This window comes from Lycorma delicatula, chromosome 3 (genome assembly GCF_047948215.1).
Source record: "Lycorma delicatula isolate Av1 chromosome 3, ASM4794821v1, whole genome shotgun sequence".
Classification (NCBI taxonomy): Eukaryota; Metazoa; Arthropoda; class Insecta; order Hemiptera; family Fulgoridae; genus Lycorma; species Lycorma delicatula.
Window position 1 is genome coordinate 7636436 of NC_134457.1, and position 21132 is coordinate 7657567.

General features: G+C 29.9%; 1 protein-coding gene across 3 annotated transcripts in view; it reads right to left on the bottom strand.

The window, feature by feature from the left end:
- The window catches only part of grh (grainy head), a 914307-nt gene that overhangs the window by 544864 nt on the left and 348311 nt on the right, over positions 1-21132 (bottom strand). For all 3 annotated transcript variants that reach the window (XM_075359398.1, XM_075359399.1, XM_075359401.1), the window contains exon 3: positions 3372-3416. In XM_075359398.1, the coding sequence (XP_075215513.1) occupies positions 3372-3416 (45 nt within the window). The remainder of the gene's footprint in view (positions 1-3371; positions 3417-21132) is intronic.

Below are 21132 nucleotides of genomic sequence, written 5' to 3' on the forward strand. Positions count from 1 at the left end.
CTTTTTTTTTTGTTTAACCTCCGGCTCCGCAGTTAAGCATTACTGCAGAGGATGAGATGAATGATTTGTAATTTGTAGCGTGTGTGAAAAATGCCATGCCTTACCGGGATTCGAACCCGGGACCTCCGGGAAATTATACTATCTATATGTGTTAAAAGCTACGCAATTAAAGTTTTAAAATCTAATTTGCCGATACAAAAAAACGTATCATAAATCTCTATAATAAAAAAAAATAATTTTTTTACGTTAACATGGAATTCCTATTCCGTGACATGAATTTCCTGTTATTTTACAATTAGAATTTATTTAATAGTGATTATTTTTATTTAAAATTTTTAATTCAGTTTCTACAGTGTTATTTTGTTTAAATATATAAATAAACATTATACTTTAAATTTTTATATAACAATTAACCTGTTTAAAAATACAAAAGTGAAAACCCTTCCTTTTACTTTTATTAAATAGTTTTTCGTCAAATATTAATATTAATTGTAACATATTTACAGAAAATAAAAATATATATTTAAATATATATATAAATAACATTTTTTGTTTGAGTAGTGGGAATATACATTGAGAAAGGTAAATGTTATAAAAATATACGTTACAATACGTATATTGAAAATTTCTCTAATAACTTCTATTACTGTATCTTTTATTTTCGTAAGATCTATTTTACATTCCGGATAAAGAAAATATTTTATAAAAATTTAATATATATATATATAAAATCTCTCACTCACTCTCTCTCTATCTCTCGTAGTTGAAGACACTTATATTAAAAATCAAATTGTCTTTTCTATATTTAAATGTCAGAACATGACATAGTCATTAAAAATGAAATTCGAGTTATAAATTATTCTTTATATATAAGAAAAGGAATTTGGTTGAGAATATCGTTATGTAGTTTTGATTTTGTTATTTTTAAATTTTACTACACAAATTATGTAATTCCTGTTTATTTATCTATATTTAGAAAATGTTACGGATTAAAATATTTTTAATGAACTTAATTTTGCTTTCTAACTGAAGACACGTCGTTTATGTATTTACAAAGCAATATGTCTAATGAAAATTTTTTCCCTTTTTTATAATCGTGTACAGTTTATAAGAAATAAAAAGAATATAAAAGAAAGCATATTGGGAAATTCTTGATTTAAGTTTTGATTTAAGGCTAGAATTTAAATTAAAAAGTACAGTTTTAATTGAGTTCACGTCCGTAGTTTGGTTCCCTATTTTTCCGGTTAACAGCGTTACAAGGAAAGCATTACTAGGACACCTTTTCCTAGAAAAAGAATTTTCAATTCTTTTACTAAAATTGAAAACCTTTTCTGTTTTGCGGTTTGCTGAATGCGAATCTATTGTTACATTTCAACGTGCGTTTCGTAGAACGTTTAATTGTAATCCTCTGAGGACAATAAAATTCGTCGATGGGATAATCGGTTTGAAAAAGACCGGATATTTTTGAAAAAGGGAAGACAACGGGAAGACCGAGGGTGTCCGAAGAAAATGTCGTACGGATCAGGGAGTTTTTTCTGTGTAATCCCCAAAACATCTGTTTGGAAGAGAGTCTGCTAACTAACGATGCCGGTGACAGTGTAGAATGTTTTAAGAAAACGCTTACGTAGCATCTACACAGTTTACAGGAACAAGCTTTGAAGTCTAACAATTATTATGTGCGTGTCCACTTCGTAATTGAAATGTTGTAGCGTTAAAAGAACAGCACGATTTGGAACATGAGAAAATATTTTCTTAATAATATTGCGTTTAGTGAGGAGTCATCATTTTACCTTAGTGGAAAGTTAACACACATAATGTCGGTATCTCGGGGTTAGAAAATCTCCTCCATGAACTCTTATAATGGAAAAAAAACTCTCAAAAAATACTTTTTCTGCGCTATATCCCTACGGCAAGTTTACGGGTCGCTCATTTTTGCTGAAGGAAGAGTAACAAGAGTTTCTTATTCGGTTTTATGCGGATACGGCCTTCCCTCAAATGCAAAACTGATCAGAAAATTTTATTTGGCAACAATCTGGTGCGCCTCTTCATAGGAAAAACTCTATACTGGATCCGTTGAATGTCGTTTTCTTCGATCGCTGGATTCGTCGGTACGGATCGTTTGAAAACAGAACCGAAATGACCTCTGATGATTTTTTCATTTTGGGTTTTATAATGAATTATGTAAAAAGTAAATTAAAAAATTGAGACCAATGTTTTATTTTTAGCTCGTTTTTAACCCTATTTTTTTGTAACTTTATTTGCAAATACGCTGATTTTTTGAAAAGAAGCAGTCCGAAATAAAATTAAAGAGATAAATATGAATCATGATAAAAATAAGAAAAGATTGTTAAAAAGAAACGATGTTAACTATCGAGTGTGAGCTAAGGGTTTTTCAAATGCGAGAATTTATTGTTATTATTATTTTTAATTCGACAATTTACTTAGGTTTTTGTACTAAAGTTTTTGAGTTGAGTACTATATAAACATCAGGCTGTCAATAATAATTATAATGTCGTGCTGGACTTGAAATATCTGAATAGCACTTGAACCGGTTCGGTATCATACATGTGATAAACGTCTTTAGTGGAGGAGCCTAACGTCCTTCTGTTTCTTTCTGTGAACTTGTTATGCTACCGTTTTCCTTACTTCTATCTAATTTTTAATAACTCTTTTTAATAATTCTTTTTTGGTTTGCTTTTTTACTGGACTATTGTGATTTCTTCATTCTTTATGATCCTACTTAATGTAAGTGTGTTTATTAATATAGACGTAAATTTGTTATAGGACTATGCTATTTAGTTTATTTATGAGTACGCTTTATTGATAATGTTCGCTGGATTCACCCTCTTCACGTGCTTTTTTATAATGCAATTTACTTGTGTTTCCTTAATCGGTACCGATTATAAATTCACGACTTGTAAGACAAAAAATAATAATAAAAACGTCGACAACAGAAACATTTTTCACATTATCGTACCGTATAATTTCTCGTTAAAAAATTATAACAAACACAGGAGAAGGTAAGAAAAAAAATCACCGTATGAAAGAAATATAAAGGCGGATAACATTGTGATATTACGTTACAGAATACTTTAAAATAATAAATTATATGTTAATAATTCCTTTTTTAAGTTTTTTGTTTGGTTTTCCAAAAGGTAATGTATCGTATTTACTTATATAATCCGTGTAGACGTGTAATGTGTGGATCTGTAATTAAATCTAGAGAACTTAAAAAAAAGACAATATGGAAAAAATTTGAGATCAATGTTTTAATTGTTAAATAATAAAATTGTAATTATAATATATTTAAGAAAAAACATCTATTTTCAAATTTTTTTAAATTCAACGTAAAATAATAAAAATGTACTGACCTACGTGACTGAGAAATACCATCGTCGTCTTTCATCAGGAAAGTTCTGGATTAAAAAACAAAAAACAAAAACAAATATATATTTATATTTTTACTTATCAATAGGCAGTAAATTACGTAAAAATATTGATTTACAATATTCAAATTGAGACATATTCACTAATAGATTCTTTCTTTACAATTACTCATTGTTTTTTAACACAAAATATTACCTTCTCTTCCTTCAAGAACAGCACATTTAAGATGTTCATAAATATTAATGATTTAAATATCATTAATTTAATATTAATGATTTAAGTCTAGGCACATGTACACAAGGCAAATAGTAATAATGATGTACATAAGAATAATGATTTTCGTTAGGAAACCATTTAAAAAATTAAAAACCATTAAAACAATTTAAAAAAATCTGATGTGGACTTCCACAACATTTGACTTCATTGTAGGTCTATTTAATTACATATACACATTTTTTACTGTAATTCATTTAAACTTATTTCATTTGAAAGTGAGATACGATCCTCCAATTCTTTAATAAAGTAGATAGTTACACAATAATTGCATTATGGTGAACACCACACTGCATCACATTTTTTGTGGTGTCCGTATCAGAATTTTCTATTAATTTATATATTTATTTTTCTCACGTCGCTTAAGTAGTTATATGGTGTAAGTAAGAACGTGTCGGATCCGTAACCACACATCCATCGGTTCGAATCCGACTTCATATATATATATATATATTTCATTTTCTTTTTTTTTTAAATTAAATATGTTCATTTATTAAATTAACCTATGTAAAAAATTTTGAATTAAAATAGAAAGTGCATAAAATTTTATTTCATTAATAACTTGTGATTTTTTTAAATATTTTTTTTATTTATTGTGATAATTAATTATTATTTATTATAAACGTTTTTCTACAATCAGAGATTAATAATTATTAATAAATCAGTATATTTAAATTAAAAAAAAAGTTAAAAAAATATATATACGTATATGAGGTCGCATGCGCACGGATATTCTTTCCCCTTGTAAGATTCAAATATTTCATTAATTACAGTTTTATTTGGATATAACTCTAGAACCGATGAAACTAAGTACCACTTATGATATATTGTTGAAAATCCCTCAATGAGGGTTTATTACACCAGTTAAAAAAAGTCCAAAATCCAAATCTTTTGGATTTTGGATGTTTTGGACATTTTTGGTTAAATCACTTGTAATCAAAAGGGGAGGGGCACAAATAGATGTTACAACAGTCCTAAATCTAAAATTTCAACATTCTACGGCTATCCGTTTTTGAGATATGTGCGAGATACATTTTTATGTACGTACATGCAGACATCACGCCGAAACTATTCAAAATTTATTCAGGAATGGTCAAAATGGATATTTCCGTTGAAATCTAAAAGCAGAAATTTTTCGCCATTACATAACTTTCTTTACACACTATACATCACAGATCCGGCATGACTTTCCGTAACCGTCAATCGTTATATTTATGAATTTATCAATTAACATCGCACTATATGTTCATATAATGCATTGAAAATTAATTAAATAGAAATTGTAGGTGAAGTAAAATTAAATAAAAATTCATAGTTTCAGCTAAAAAAAAAAAAAATAAAAAATAAAACGCCAAATTATTTTACGGACAATCGATATAAAAACAATAATCCAAATAAACGTGTAAAATTTATGACAAATAATAGGGTCGATCAAAGAATTACATCGGCTCGGGGGCTCGGGTACAGGTCATTGCCGCGTTAATAGTAGTTTTCATGATGGCGGTGGATAATATTGGGAGATTGCGTCACGGGACACTTTTCATAATTTACCGGCGCGAGGCAAAAGGCACGCTGCACGGCGCCCAAGTTGAAGGCCAGTTATATTCACGATCCCGATGAGACGCCACGGCACCAGACAATAAAACATAATCTCTCGCCTCGCACCTCTCCGGTAATCTATTTCTCTCTTACTGACTTCAATATCCTTATATGACAGCTAATAAAATATATATCTACACTTTATTATACTTCCTTCCCTCCCAAAAAATTAAATTCTTTTATGTAGACGAAATTAACTAGGATAAATTTTGAAAAAGATCATGTAAGGTATTAAAACATTTATATGAAACAAAGGATGTTCAAACGAATTATTTTCATTATCTTTTAAGCTATAAATTGTAATATCTCTAAAGCTACACAATTTCTTCGATTTTTGTTTTTTATAAAGCGGTCATATTTTTCTAAAACCTCAATCGTTGTTTTATTAGAAAAGATTGACGATTTTAATGAAGTAATTATATTTTTATTAAAGATTTATTTTTAACGATAAGTAACATGGCGAAATCATCCAATTTATACGGCTCTTAGTATAGTATCGTTCTTTTTAATGTACATTTAGAACCCAGAATAAATAAAATTTGCCAGGAAAGCAACAATTGCCGTTAATTATGATTTATTTATTAACTTTTTTTTACGTAATTACATGCTTTTATTTAACTTACAATGGTTCAACCGTGTCCTGAAATCTTGCAACCTTAATTAAACTCTTTTACCTACATCAGAGAATGGTGAAATTTTTCTCTGCAACTTAAGTCGGGTGATAAAATATTCCATAGCAAATTTCATGTATTTTTATTTATAGGTTAAATGAACACAATTGAAAGTTTCATATAACAATATAAAACTGAACAATACGGAACTTCACAAAATTTAACCTTTCGCTTTTTCCCTATCTCCGATTGTTCCTTTTACCCCTTTTTAACGAGTGTAAATCGGTCCAGAAGTTAGTTAGTATTATACGAATTTGCATATTAGATCGTAGATACCTGTTTTCTTTTGTGATCGGGTTTCAATTAACCACACATTTCAGGAATGATCGTCCTGAGACTGCACAAGACTACACTTCATTTACATTCATACATATCATCCCTGAAGTAATACCTTACTGTGATTCCGGAGGCTAAACAGACAAAGAAAGATAAGGTTGGTGTTGAAGCGGATTTATATATATAACTAGTGCAAATTTACCTTCAAAAACTTATGCACACTAATCATCTGATTTAATTATAAATATCTGGTATCTTTTATAATAATGGAAACTAATCATTCAGGTTACAATGTAGAATAAAATTGCATACAAATATTTTTTTTTTGTTTGCTAAAGAATTAAAAAATTAAAGTAAAAAATAAAAAGAGTGGTAAAATTGACACTTTACAAAGAGATTTTATAACTTAAGCGAAATTAATTTGTTTTCAAAGAACTCAATTCTGTGAAAGATATAAAAAATTAAATAATATAATTCCTTAAAAATTAATTTTTAGAAAAATATGTTAAAAAAGCTGACAACAAAGTTGTTGGACTTTACCTTCACGCGGATAAAGCCGCGTTTCGGGAAAGTCCTACAACTGTGGGTTGTTTCTGATGCACGGCTTACGCACACAATTTAATTTAAAATTATAATATATTATTTAAATAAAATATTTTGTGGTTTATTTAATTCAATTATTCTAACTAAAACGTGCACGCATACCATATTTAATTCGCGCGGGTGTGGCAGTACTAGCCGCAACGGTTGGCTCTGACTAAACTAATGTAATTTTACAAATTACAACAAACTTTGCCTGTACGGTCAAAAAAATGGTGTAGCCGCGAGACCTAACGCACCAGGTACCGTGTCGACCGGGCGACAAGTATGAGATCCAGCCAGACCGAGTAATTTTTTACACTTTAAATATTAATTTATTTAAATCTACCGCTCACCTGTGACGTTACATCATACCAGTAGTTTAGAGAATTTTTTGGGGTGGTTGTTCGACTTAACAAACATTTTTTTTTGTTACAAATATTGTTATTTTTTAATCGTTGACAAATGAGCCTAAGAAATATATGTCCTTAATTTGGCGAAATCTCGAGATATTGAGGGTGACCTTGCTCTACAGTCTCACCCCTCCCCTTTGTCTTTTCAAGTTGAAAATTTAATGGCATCAATGCTCCATTGATCTGACCGATTTTGGTCAAAATCGATTCAGTCATTTTGTAGATGTTGGGTGATTTAGAGGCCAACACCGAACTTACACGTATATACGAACATTAACATCCGGAAAAATTCTATCCGTTTTTTTGGATTCCTTAGATCCAGTAAATCTTTAGATCAAGTGTAAGATCCAGTGAAAACAGCATATTCCCAAATTGGAACGATTACAGTACTTTCCCTTATTGAGCTATAGTTCTGGTATAGCGCTATCTAGACGGTAAAGAAAAAAATTTTCTATTTATGCATAAATAAAAAAAAAAGCTTGGGGCACGTTCTCATATTGTACCATTTTATAATTATAGCGCTAATTATAACTACTATATTTAATTATAAAGTGTTTCTATATGAGAGCCTGCCCCGCGGTTTTCTTATTAGTTATTCACAAATAGAATATTTTTTTAAAAGTAATTTTCTTGAAAAAAATGTAAGTTTACTTTTTACAATGAATAGTTTTGCTTTGTTTTTGTTATTTATTTTTTTATCTACTTCGATTTACCGGTAAGAAATATAGTTATTTATTTATTTTTTTTTAATAATACATGCGATTATTTATAGTATAGTTTTTCTTTAATTACAATACTCATCTTAAGGTTACATTAGAATAAATATAATATTAAAATCAATGTTATCATTTAACACACAAATTACCAATCAGAATAATAAAAATGCGTTAAAAATAATAATTAGGAAGGAATTTTTCATATCTATAAATAACCAGTACAATTAATTAATTATTTTCAAAATAAAATTACTACACGAGATTTGTTTACTCAAGCGGTATAATTATATGTAATATAATAATACTTGTATGTAAGTGGTAGATGTTTGTTTTACTTTATGACATGCAATAAAATTATATAATTCTATAATGTGAGCAATATTTAATGGTATTTATAATTCTCTCTTCTCTTGTTTAGATATTATTACAGCTATCTAGTTTTTATAATAGAAACTTTCTGTTGTAAAAAGAAATTGCTGTACGTTCTATAAAAACGTTAACAAGGGTGTTATTTATTGAGAATACAAAAAGAGCTTCAGTACTGAGAGCTTTCTATTTAATAATAACAATAATAATAGTAATACTACAAAATCCATGTTTTATTATTTTTTTTTTTTTATTTACTTTTTTTTCCATTATTCATCTATAGGTTTACTAGGATAAATTTTTTTTTTAGTAATTGAATTAGAAATCATGTACTGATAAATTTAAAGTATGTTGATTTTTCCAGTTATATAGAATAAAAAAAATAAAAATAATCCGTTGAATATAAAAATTTAAGACTACATCATCTTTGAATTCGTTACAAATACGAATTAAAAATTAAACTTTTAAGTGTAAAGAAAAAAACAGTAAAAGATAATTTGAATAATTTTATTCACGGGTTAATCCGATCAAATTGTTTATTCGTAAAGTTATGGATTCAAATCCCAATATCACATAGGAGTAATACTGTATTATCTCATAAAAAAGTAAATTAATAACTTCTCATGTTTGTCATTTAAAGGAATTACTGATAAATACTTGAATATGGCATCCATTGACCTGCACATGATACTTTTTATATCGTGTAAGTAGATAAACTTCTAAAAACAAGAATAGCTTATAAGTAAATAGTTTATTCAATTGCTACTCTTACAAGAGAAACCTTTTTAAAATGAAGTTTACGAAACCAGTATTAACCAATTTAAAAAAAAATAATTGGAATATTAGTAATTTGTTTAAAACTTTAACGATTTTAGTCAATTTTAATCCCATTCAACCTGTTGAATGGGCTTTAATGATATAAAAAGTTTAAAAAAAATGTTTACAATTAATATTAAAATCTTTAGAAAAATTGCCTTTAAAATTCAACGGTCGTTTAGTAAAAGAGATAAATGACGGTAGAAAACAATTATTTATTCAATTAAAATGAAAATAATTTTCAACATAATCCTCGGATATATTTAGGCATTAGTTACCATTTTTCTGTGAACTTTCTTATTTCATAAGTAAACCGTGATCAACACGATGTCTGAGTCATTCTTATACCGTATTTTTGACCACTCATATTGTTGAACTCCGTGCCACGTAAAAATTCTTTGAGAAAATCAAACAAAAACAACAAAAAGATCTAAGGAGATCGGGAGTGTAAGGTGGATGTGGCAACACCTTCAGATCTGACTTTTGAATATCTTCCCGTGTCTTTTGAAAGGTGTTGAAGCGGTGAACGGTGTTGAAGCATATTGAGAAAGAAACACGAGATTTTCCTCTTGCTTTGGTTTCACTCTATTTTCTAGCATCTCGCAATCGTACTTGCTGTTGTTCATACGCTGTTCTTCTGTGTAAATAATTGCCAAAATTGGGCCGTTACAGTTCCAGAATACCAGTACCTTATCGCCTAAAACGTAGGTTTTTAATTTTTTTCTGGCCGGTGAGTTCAACTGTTTCCATTCTTTACTCTGATGTTTGGATCCCGACTCAAAATGTTGATCCAAGTTTGAACAAAAATTATTATTCTATCTAAAAAAGGGATTACCTACCGCTAAAAACGATCGTTTAAGTTCCGTAAAATTGTAAACTTGAGTATCCGTGATTTTGTGTCAACTGTCTCGGAACTCATCTCGAAAATGTTTTTTCGATATTTCAACCTAAAATATTCCCAGTGGGTCACGAAAAAGTAGTCTCGCCAACGTCTACCGTAATCTATGTAAGATCGATATTAAAAACAAATACCTGTACCTGTATCTTCTTAAATAGGAAAGTTCTTAAGTACATCCCCTTCCTTTGTTAAATTTTATGTGCGCAAACTTACGATGTTAATATTCTATTCCAATTCTGGCAGGACTAGTTTTTCGTGGTCCACTCTGTGCAATGGAATGGAGATTGTCGGTACTCTGACAACAAAGTTTAGCATCAATGAAAATTTTTTTGCGACTATCCTAACGAATATGATTTTTAATCTGATTTAACAAAGCGTCAGTCGAAACCTCCGACCCGTCTTCCACTACGATGAAAACCGGTGATAGTTGTTCTGACCGATTTAAATACATTTTTCGATCCACTTACAAAACATTTCATAATCAAAACGCTTTTTACCATACTGTTTTAACCATAGGCGAATGAACTTCGCCCATATTTATTTCTTCGGAAAATAAAAATCATGTATCAGAACACGTTGTTTTTTCCTAGTAAACGGAGCCGAAATATTGACTTAAAAAGAGAGGTTAAAGTAATGTTCTTTTCGAACAGATATTTTCTTTGACATTGGTATCAAATTGAACATCATATAATTTTAGTTTAGTCTATCAAGTAGTTTTTCGGCTGTGGCCATTTGTCTTAATAACTGAACTACACTTGATCTATAATCATGTCTAGAGCCCCGACAGAGAGACTCCAATTTTCCAAATTGAAGATGAAAATATATGGTTCTAAGATTTACTTAAAAATGCAACTGTTATGCTATAGATTTTTATTTATTCTTAATCCTCAATTCCTTAGAAATATCTTTAAAGAAATAAATCTCCTTATTATCCTCCCTACTTTATAAAATGGTAAGAAAAATGATGAAATCACAAAAATTGTAATAATTCGACACCTAATTGGTATACTGGGACGGGAAATGGCTTAAAACATTTGGAGAATCAAGTCACACCTAATTAGGTCTCAGCCAAAATATTTTCTCAACTCGAGTCAAAATATGAGCGAAAAGTTATTCTCACTATAACACGAAAGAAGAACGCTGAAATACTGGCTTCGGAACGGCCAGAGGGCGCAGTACTCTAGTTAATAATACTGTTATGTATTAAATCGTTTGAAAAGAACTCGATATACATTAAAATATTTATTTAAAATTACGTTTTATTTAATAACGATGTCAAAAAATTATCCCTCAAAACCCAAAATTAAACAGTAGATTTGTTTAATGATAAATTAATAATTTTATTATTTTTTCATAAATTTGCTAGGATTTTAGTTTTGTCTCTAAGGATCGCTCTGTAAAGAATGATAATTCTGAAACTGTTAGTAAACACTTTTTAATTTTTTTTTATAACAAATAAGATGATATTCAAAATTTCTGTAACCTGTATTTCATTCAAAACTCATTATTTCTCGTCATAGAAAATTATTGTTGTTTTCTTCTTAAGGTATTAATTATAAATTTTGTAAATTATAAATTGTTACGTTTAAGATTGAATTCAACTCAAAACTGTTTTTGCAATATTTTAGCCTATCATATTCAAACTGGGCCACGAAATAGTAGCTTCACCAACATTTAAACCCGTGTAAGACCGATAGAAAAACTGACGTACTCGTACTAATATTATACCTATAACTCATCTTACGGGTGAGATGTTCTTACGCAGGAATATACACCCTTTTCCTTTGTTCAAATTTTCCATGCCGGTGTCCTCTGAAAAAACTTATAATAATGTTCTATCCAGTATTACATATTCTGGCGGGGCTACATTTTCGTGGCCCACTTTTATTAAGGTATGGAGATCACCGATACTGGGACAATGAACTTTAGCGAGCACACAAATTTTTATGCGTCTACCCTAACGTAAAAAATCAGTATTAAACATAACAGTTATTTAATATCTACTAATTTCGTAAAAATAAATGTTTAATTTGTCATAATTTGAAAACTTAAAGATAAATAAACGATAATTCCATACGATAATATTTTTAAATACGGATATAAATCGAAAGATTGAAGATCTATCTATTAATAGTTAGTTAATATTATAATCGATCAAAATTATTTTCAATAGAATAAGAATTTAAATGATTTGAAATTAATTTATATAAAAATGTAATATTAAACAGCTGACGTTACCGTTAATATATTCAATACAAAATTTACTCGTATTTATTTCATTAAAAATATAAATATATATTCAGCTTAATATTTTTATTTTCAATTTTTATTTAAATAATTAAAGTAAGTAAATTTTTATTTATATTCAAATAATTTAAGAATATTTTTTAATTTTATTTATTTTCTAAAGATAATTTATCAACTGAATAATAATCAATCTTGATAATAAATACCTTAAAAAACATTACCTATAAACACGTGCAGAAGTACATAAATATACGAAATATAAAAATAGACTATACTTAGTTATATGAGATAGTTGTTTAAAAATGTTATTACTCATTCACGTATCGTATCCTTTTTTAATACTGTCAGTTTATAAGATATATTTATATTTTGAAAGAGTTATTTTCTCACACGTCAAATTGATTGTGAATTATAACTTAAAACAATGTGATGTGATAATATTATTTATCCTTATAATTTAACGGTATTATTTTGTTAATTTTAACGCTGTTTCACGAAATTTAAATTTAAATTACTACTTGTCATAAAAGTTTATTATTCATTCACTCTGATATTGTACAGCATTTATTCTAATTATGTAAATTCAACAGTAATGGTACTTAGTTGTAGCTTATTTGTAAATAATAATAGTTAATTTTATATTTTTTCACCTATAATTTGGTGTTTTTAAAATAATTATTTTACAAAACTAAACTTTATTATTTATCATAAATCGTTAAAAAGTGAATTTTTGCTTGGTCTTCACCGATTTTTTATACCGTATATAAAATATTTTTAATCCGATTACTGTCAACTTACGAAAAATTTAGGGCAAAGATGAGAGAAGAGGTCAACAAAAGAAGAAAAAGAAGAAAGAAGATCCACAACGCGACTCGCCGCCGCGTACTGGAGTCCGGTAGAAGAACCCAGCAGAGAAAAGATTCGAAGGACAGCTACAAAAGAAGATGAAGATCTACAATCCTTTTACCTACCATCCTGAAAACTTACAATTTAATTCAGTCAGCACATGCGACTCCTTCCATCTCCCGCCTGAAGAGGAGGCTTTGCGATGGATGCATGGCAGCAAGAATGGCACACCACGACTAAGGGAAGGTCCTTGTATAGATTTATACAGAACTTGGGGGTGATTGTATGCCTCTCGATCGTTTTTAAGGGCAACGGGTGTCCAGGTGCTCTCCAACCACGTGAACTTGAACTAATATTTGTTTCGGTTCCGGCTGACAGCTGATGAGCTGTGCGTTTGCTGGGAGGTCCAGTCGAACGAACATATGATGTTCGACTGCCCAGCTCTTTGGTGAGCCAGAACTCAGGCCAACCTAGAACTTAGAGGTCAAGGGGAAAATTGGCCACTCTTAAGCGGCGAGTCAGTGTGGCGTGGGCCGCATTGTCGGACCGTGTGGTGTTCCTTGATGCCGCAGCTTTGTTAAACAGGCATCAGTAGCTTATTTAAGGGAAAGATTCCTACCTCACTGCAGCGAGTTACGGCTCTCCATCAGCCAATTAAAGCTCCAAGCGCTTTAATATTGGTGAACAGGTACTTGTTGGCATTCAGCGAGCTAGGCGTGGCAGCGAATTGTTGTCTTGACGTGATAAATGTAATTTATTGAATATCATATATATTTTGGTAGTTGATGGGGTGCGCCTACCCGTTGTAGTAAATATATGACAAGTAAGCGGTGATACACGAAGCGAGTGGTTTGTGACACTATGCTTAGTTCGCTCACACAATTAGGTTAGATCTAGAAGCTAGTTAGGATACTGGTTGCTAAACTGATTCGAGGCTCACTAGCCGTTTGTGGCACAGACATTCGGTCTTATGCTTTAGGGCGACCGAATGAGGTTTTGGCGGGAGAAATGCCATGCAAATCAATGCGATTCCCTCCAAAGAAGGGAGCGAATTACCCCCTCCAAATAACTAGGGCCCCGGTAGGCGTATTCCTGCTAACCCAGTCCAGGACTTCAGCGGATGGACTGAAGGGGAATCTCGCCGGGATTACTAGGCTCAAAAGCTTAGTCTCTCACGATCAAACCCAGTGAATAAATTACACCGTTGTCCATACGGATAGGAACGCAAATTACCAAATTCGTCCATAAATAAAACTTAAAATTTATAACCGCCACTAAATAACCGATGAAATCCACCCGATAATAGAAAGATACAGCAGCAAGGGACATTGTCCAGGCTCTGCGATCTGTAGGGAGAAATATTGAAACTCCCGCCATTCTTGCGTTCCGTTCCAAAATATTTTTACTGTTCCGACTCTATTGTTACTGAAACAGCACAGCTATAAATGGAAAGTATAAGAGATAGGAATTTTTTCGAATGTTAATATTTCAAGACACCCCCTTATTAAAAAAAAATTAAAAAATACTATAGAAATTTTCGGAATATGCATGTACGTACGTATGTACGCCGGTAGGCGTATTCCTGCTAACCCAGTCCAGGACTTCAGCGGATGGACTGAAGGGGAATCTCGCCGGGATTACTAGGCTCAAAAGCTTAGTCTCTCACGGTCAAACCCAGTGAATAAATTACACCGTTGTCCATACGGATAGGAACGCAAATTACCAAATTCGTCCATAAATAAAACTTAAAATTTATAACCGCCACTAAATAACCGATGAAATCCACCCGATAATAGAAAGATACAGCAGCAAGGGACATTGTCCAGGCTCTGCGATCTGTAGGGAGAAATATTGAAACTCCCGCCATTCTTGCGTTCCGTTCCAAAATATTTTTACTGTTCCGACTCTATTGTTACTGAAACAGCACAGCTATAAATGGAAAGTATAAGAGATAGGAATTTTTTCGAATGTTAATATTTCAAGACACCCCCTTATTAAAAAAAAATTAAAAAATACTATAGAAATTTTCGGAATATGCATGTACGTACGTACTTGTGTTAGCATGTATTTTGGTTAATATCTCCGGGCTGGCTCGATATAGATTCTTCAAAATGGATAAAAAAAGCTGTTATATGTTGGGTATTACGGAATTAAATTTTGGAAAAGATAAAAAAACGGAAGAGTAATGCTCACCGATTAATATCGGAAAGAATTAAACTTTAGTACGATAACAATACTTATTAAGTTACTCTTAATTTGAAGGTTTTAATTCCATCGAATTTAGGGATAGGGAATATTCAACGTAATTTTTCTATACGGTTATCGCCGTGTATTTCAAAAACCCGTCGACCAAAAAACGAAATTTGGTTCAAATATGGCTTTGTATATCCCGACTTCTGATTTTTCCTTTAGTTACTTTAATAAACAATTTACATTAAAAAAAGGTATTAAATTGCGGACGTAACTTCTTTTTTCCCTTACCGATTATAACAAATGAAACAGTACGTTTTAATTTTTTTTTATATTTTATATTTCCACTAGATTTATCGTAATTAATTCGAGTGTTATTTTCTGGCCTTTCAAACATCGTCAGTCTAACCTTTGTAGGTGAAGCGTTTTGGAGTACATCCGTTCTCAAACCCGAACGCTATAAGTAATTAAATGTTAAAGCTACGATGCTAGGAAGGACACAAAGTAACACTCAAATCAATTTATTGTATTATTATTAATATAATTGCTTGCGACCGAAAATAAATGAACTTGATCTTTAAAATTACCACGATGGTATAAAACAAACTTCAGAAAAAGCAGACTAGAGCCCTCTTTCCCCTTTTGTATGTTGAAGTCAATTTATAGTTAAATTTCTTAGAAAACGGTTTTTTTTTTGTCTTCAGTCATTTGACTGGTTTGATGCAGCTCTCCAAAAACCGTATCGCATAAAATTATCTTGTTTATTCCAGTAATCTCAGATTTCAGAATATAAGCGATAAAATTTTATTTTTTAATTTAAGCGATAAATACAATTTGTCGAACTAACTCAACCCCAGTGTCACCTAGCGGGTCCAAATTAATTCAGAAATTTCGCAGGCGTGTGTACAGCTCACCAAAATTTCATCGCAATCGGATGAATCGTATAGGAACGCATACGGGACAAACAAACAAACAAATAAATATTCTTTTTTATAAACGTATATATAAGATAATATATATGTATATATCTTGACGAAGGGGGCTGAATCTATAAGATAACTGATCCGATTGATTTTGATTGTCGATTCAGTATGAGCAGATCCCATCTGGTTTGTCCAGCGTGAACTCGTCATCAGTTGATTTCGAAGTCGAGAGTTCTACAGTTTAAATCCTAGTAAATGTTACTTTTATAAAAATTTGAATATTAGATCGTGGATACCTATTTTCTTTTGTGATCGTGTTTCAATTAACCACACATTTCAGGAATGATCGTCCTGAGACTGCACAAGACTACACTTCATTTACATTCATACATATCATCCTCATTCATCCCTGAAGTAATACCTTACTATGATTCTGGAGGCTAAATAGACAAAGAAAGATGAAGTTGCTGTTGAAACGGATTTTAATATAACTTAGAGTAAATTTACCTTCTAAAATTTATGCACGCCTAATTATTTGATTTAGTTATAAATAACTGGTATCGTTTACAATAATGGAAACTAAACATCCAATGTAAAATAAAATTGCAAACAAATATTTTTTTTGTTAATTAAGAATTAAAAAACAAAACAAAAAAAAATAATATTGGTAAAAATAACACTTTATGAGGAGATTTTATAAAGCGAAATTAATTTTTTAAAATATGTTTTCAAAGAACTCAGCTCTGTAAAGGAAGTAAAAAATTGAACAATATAATTCCTTAAAAATTGCTTAGGTCTTTACCGACACACGTCTAAAGCCGTGTTTCGGTAAAGTCTTACAACTGTGGGTTGTTTCTGATGCACGGCTTATACACACACAATTTAATTTAAAATTATTATTATTTTATTTAAATATAATATTTTTTTTGTTTATTTAATTCAATGATTCTAACTAAAGCGATAGAATTATATATTAAAAAAAAATGTTAAACTTTTTTAAGTCTAATATTCATTTTATTCCCAAGAGGTTCAAACTATTTAGGGAGGACACAAAATATTTTTAATAGACAGTAAGAATATTCTGTTTTGTAAGTAGTTTCATACAGAAGCTTAATACTAAATCGAATTAATTCAATATTTATTATTTTACGTCTAAATAAGTACAGTAAATTTAATGAATCGTAATTTTAACGACCGTTTAATAATAAAATGAATAATAAATAAATTATACATAAATCGTACGTAAAAATTAATAATTTTAAATAGATATTTAAATGAGTATTTAATAATAATTAATCTCAAAATTTGAATAGGATGTAGATTGATTATCATTTATTACGTAACGATAGTAAATTTAAATTTTATTTTTGAATTATTGTTTTAATTGAATTTTTTTTTTTAATTTTATTAATTATACTATTGTAATTTTGTAAAACAATACAGGTTAGTAACGATTAAATCAGTTTAACCTTACGAAAATTATTGTTTTAAATAGTACTTGCCAAAAGTTTATATTTTTACTTTCAAAAATAAGCTTATCTTTTATCTACCGTTTTTAATGTGCATTATAATTCATTAAAATATGTTACAAAAAAGTGAATGTATTTACGATTTTAGGCAATTTATTATTTGGTAACTTACAAAACAAAAATCCTTGTTTTACGAATTAAGTAAACTGTTGTTTGTTCATATTTATTATTCTTTTTATCGCGTAGTGCAAATTTATTTAATATTTAAATATCAAGTTATTGTTGTAATTAGGATATACGTATAAATTATTTACGTACTATTATTATTTTTATTATATACTTTTTTTTATTAAGGTGAACCGGTGTTTTAAAAAAAAGCAGCAAACAACAAAATCATATTGACCCCAACAAGCCCATTGAACCGACCAACAAGAGCAGCGTGGAATGTAAGTGATAAATCTTATTTCACTCACTATTTTGTTGTAGTCGTGGTTATTCTGTATATTGAACTACCGCTTTAATTGAAGTCGTAAACAATGTTGAAGCACAATACATGGCATCAACATGTGAATGGCTTACTATCGGTCAGATTTATGTATGTACGGTGGTCGGTCCAAAGAATAACTCTATATTTCAAATCTCATTTTGGTAGTCCGGTGTGTGTGTGTGCGTGTGTGTGTGTGTATGTGTATTCATTCGTGTATTGTATGTTGTTGTATAATGTGGTATGTTAGTAAAGGTACGGTTCACAGTGTGGTTTTTAATACACGCCAGTTGAATTATATTTGCATGTAGGCTGACAGTGGCAGGAGCTTTGTAGCCTTCTATACATATATATATATATATATATATATACGCCGAGGAGAGCTTACCTGGATGAAATGAAATGCCTACCTCTTCTTCTTCATCTTTCTTTATCTATTATTTTCATCTTTTTCTTTTTATACTTATGTTGGTTTAGGCACCAACGCTAACACCACTACGCGAACACTCGGGTACAACACACATGTGTATTAACTATAAGCTAGGATGACCCACCGGTAATGAACGTTATTCAACTCGGATAGATTGATGATCCTCTTCTCTCACATCTCATGTTTACACATCAACTGAATATTATGAACAGTTCTTTTTTTTTATTTTTTATTTTACTCCCGATTCTTTAATTTTTATTTTTTCTTTACGTATCGTATCTTAACACATCGTCAAAATCTTATCGTAATTTTTAAATATTATTATTATAAAATCCTTTAAAAAAAAATATTTTTAGTTTATTATTTTTTCTCGTTAAATTTATTAGTAAACTGAAAAATATAAATATTTTTAAACTTTATTTTTAAACTGACGACTTAAATTTAATTATTTATTAAACGCTATATTGCACGGTTTTATTACTAGAAGAGTTTAAAAAGTAAATAAGAATAACAAAATAAGATAGAAAAAAGGATAATGAGAATAAATATTGAGATCGAGGAAAACATACCAAAAAATTGGAAAATTTGTTATTCAAAGGATGGCTGAAGTAATGCAGATATCAAGAGAGGATCGAAATAAGCAATCTGAGATTTTACGCAGAAAAGAATTCTTATAGAATCAAACGGACGTAGATATGCGATAAGGAATCGATCACCATTTTATACTTTACCAGAAAGTAGAAAGTATTATTGTTGGTGACTACTTATACTCGTACGGAAATTACCAATAAATTTAATGTTTAAAACTTAAAAAAAACTTCTTTTTATCTTTTTAAGGAACTATTGTGATCGCGAAAAATTTCGGTTTTCAGATTTCAATGGAATTATCCATTTTGACCATCCCTGAATCCATTTTGACTAGTTTCGGAATGACGTCTGTAAGTACGGACGTATGTATCTCGTATAACTCAAAAACGATTAGCCGTAGGGTGTTGAAATTTTGTATTTAGGACTGTAAATTACGTATATTATATATTTGCATGTAGGCTGACAGTGGCAGGAGCTTTGTAGCCTTCTACAAAGCTCCTTTTGCATCTAGTTTTTGCACAACTAGATGTTTTGCATCTTCCCTTTTGATTGCAATCGCCTACACCAAAAGTGTCCAAAAATGTTCAAAATCAAAAAGAAATTGGATTTTGATTTTTTTTTAACTGCACTATCAATCCTCTTTAAGAGCTTTTCAACGACATATAAGTGGTATCTATTTCCATTGGTCCAGAGTTATAGTCAAATAAAAATTTAATTAATGATATTTTTGGATCTTACAATGAGAAGACATCGGTTCAAGTCAGAATACATTTTTTTTAAATTTAAATATATTTAATATAATATATTAATTTTATTACTTTCGAAAATAATGAAATGTAGTAGAAATAACAAAGATGGACCACTGAATGTGAAAATAGGAAGAGAAAAGATAATAGAGGTAGAAGAATTTTGTTATTTGGGAAGTAGAATTTCTAAAGATGGACGAAGAAGGAGCGATATAAAATGCCGAATAACATAGGCGAAACGAGCTTTCAGTCAAAAATATATGTTTACGTCAAAAATTAATTTAAACGTCAGGAAAAGATTTTTGAAAATATATGTTTGGAGTGTCGCTTTATATGGAAGTGAAACTTGGACGATCGGAGTACCTGAAAAGAAAAGATTAGAAGCTTTTGAAATGTAGTGTTATAGGAGAATGTTAAAATTCAGATGGGTGGATAAAGTGACAAATGAAGAGATGTTGCGGTAAATCGATCAAAAAAGTAGCGTTTGGAAAAATATAGTTAAAAGAAGAGACAGACTTATAGGTCACATATTAAGGCATCCTCCAATAGTCGGTTTAATATTAGAGGGTCAGCTAGAAGGAAAAAATTGTGCAGGCAGGCAACGTTTTGAATATGGAAAACAAATTGTTAGGGAGTAGGATGTAGGATGTAGGGGATATACTGAAATGAAACGACTAACACTAGATAGGGAATCTTGGAGAGCTGCATCAAACTAGTCAAATTACTGAAGACAAAAAAAAAAGAAATATATTAATAAATATTTTAATTATTATTAACCTATAATTGTTAAAAACAAATTACGATAAATAATAGTTCAATAATACCAATAAAAAAATGAAAAAAATATCAGAATGATAATTAATGAAATAAATTATTTATTAATGAAATAAATTGTTTATGTACTTCTCATTTAAAAAAAAAAAGTGTTTATGTAATTTAATAGACGTACAATTAAGTCATTTGGTTTCCACACCTTATTTTTTACATTACTGTTATCATCAAAACATTTAAAAAATCTGAAAAAAAGGTTGTAGGATTTTCCCGTCACGCGGTTAAAGCCGCGTTCCAGGAAAATCCAACAATTATGGGTTGTTTGTGATGTACGGCTTACATACGCACACAACTTAATTTAAAAAAAAATTATAATCTGATTTGAATATAATATTTTTTCGTTTACTTAATTCAATGATTTTAACTGAAGCGCGCGCGCATACC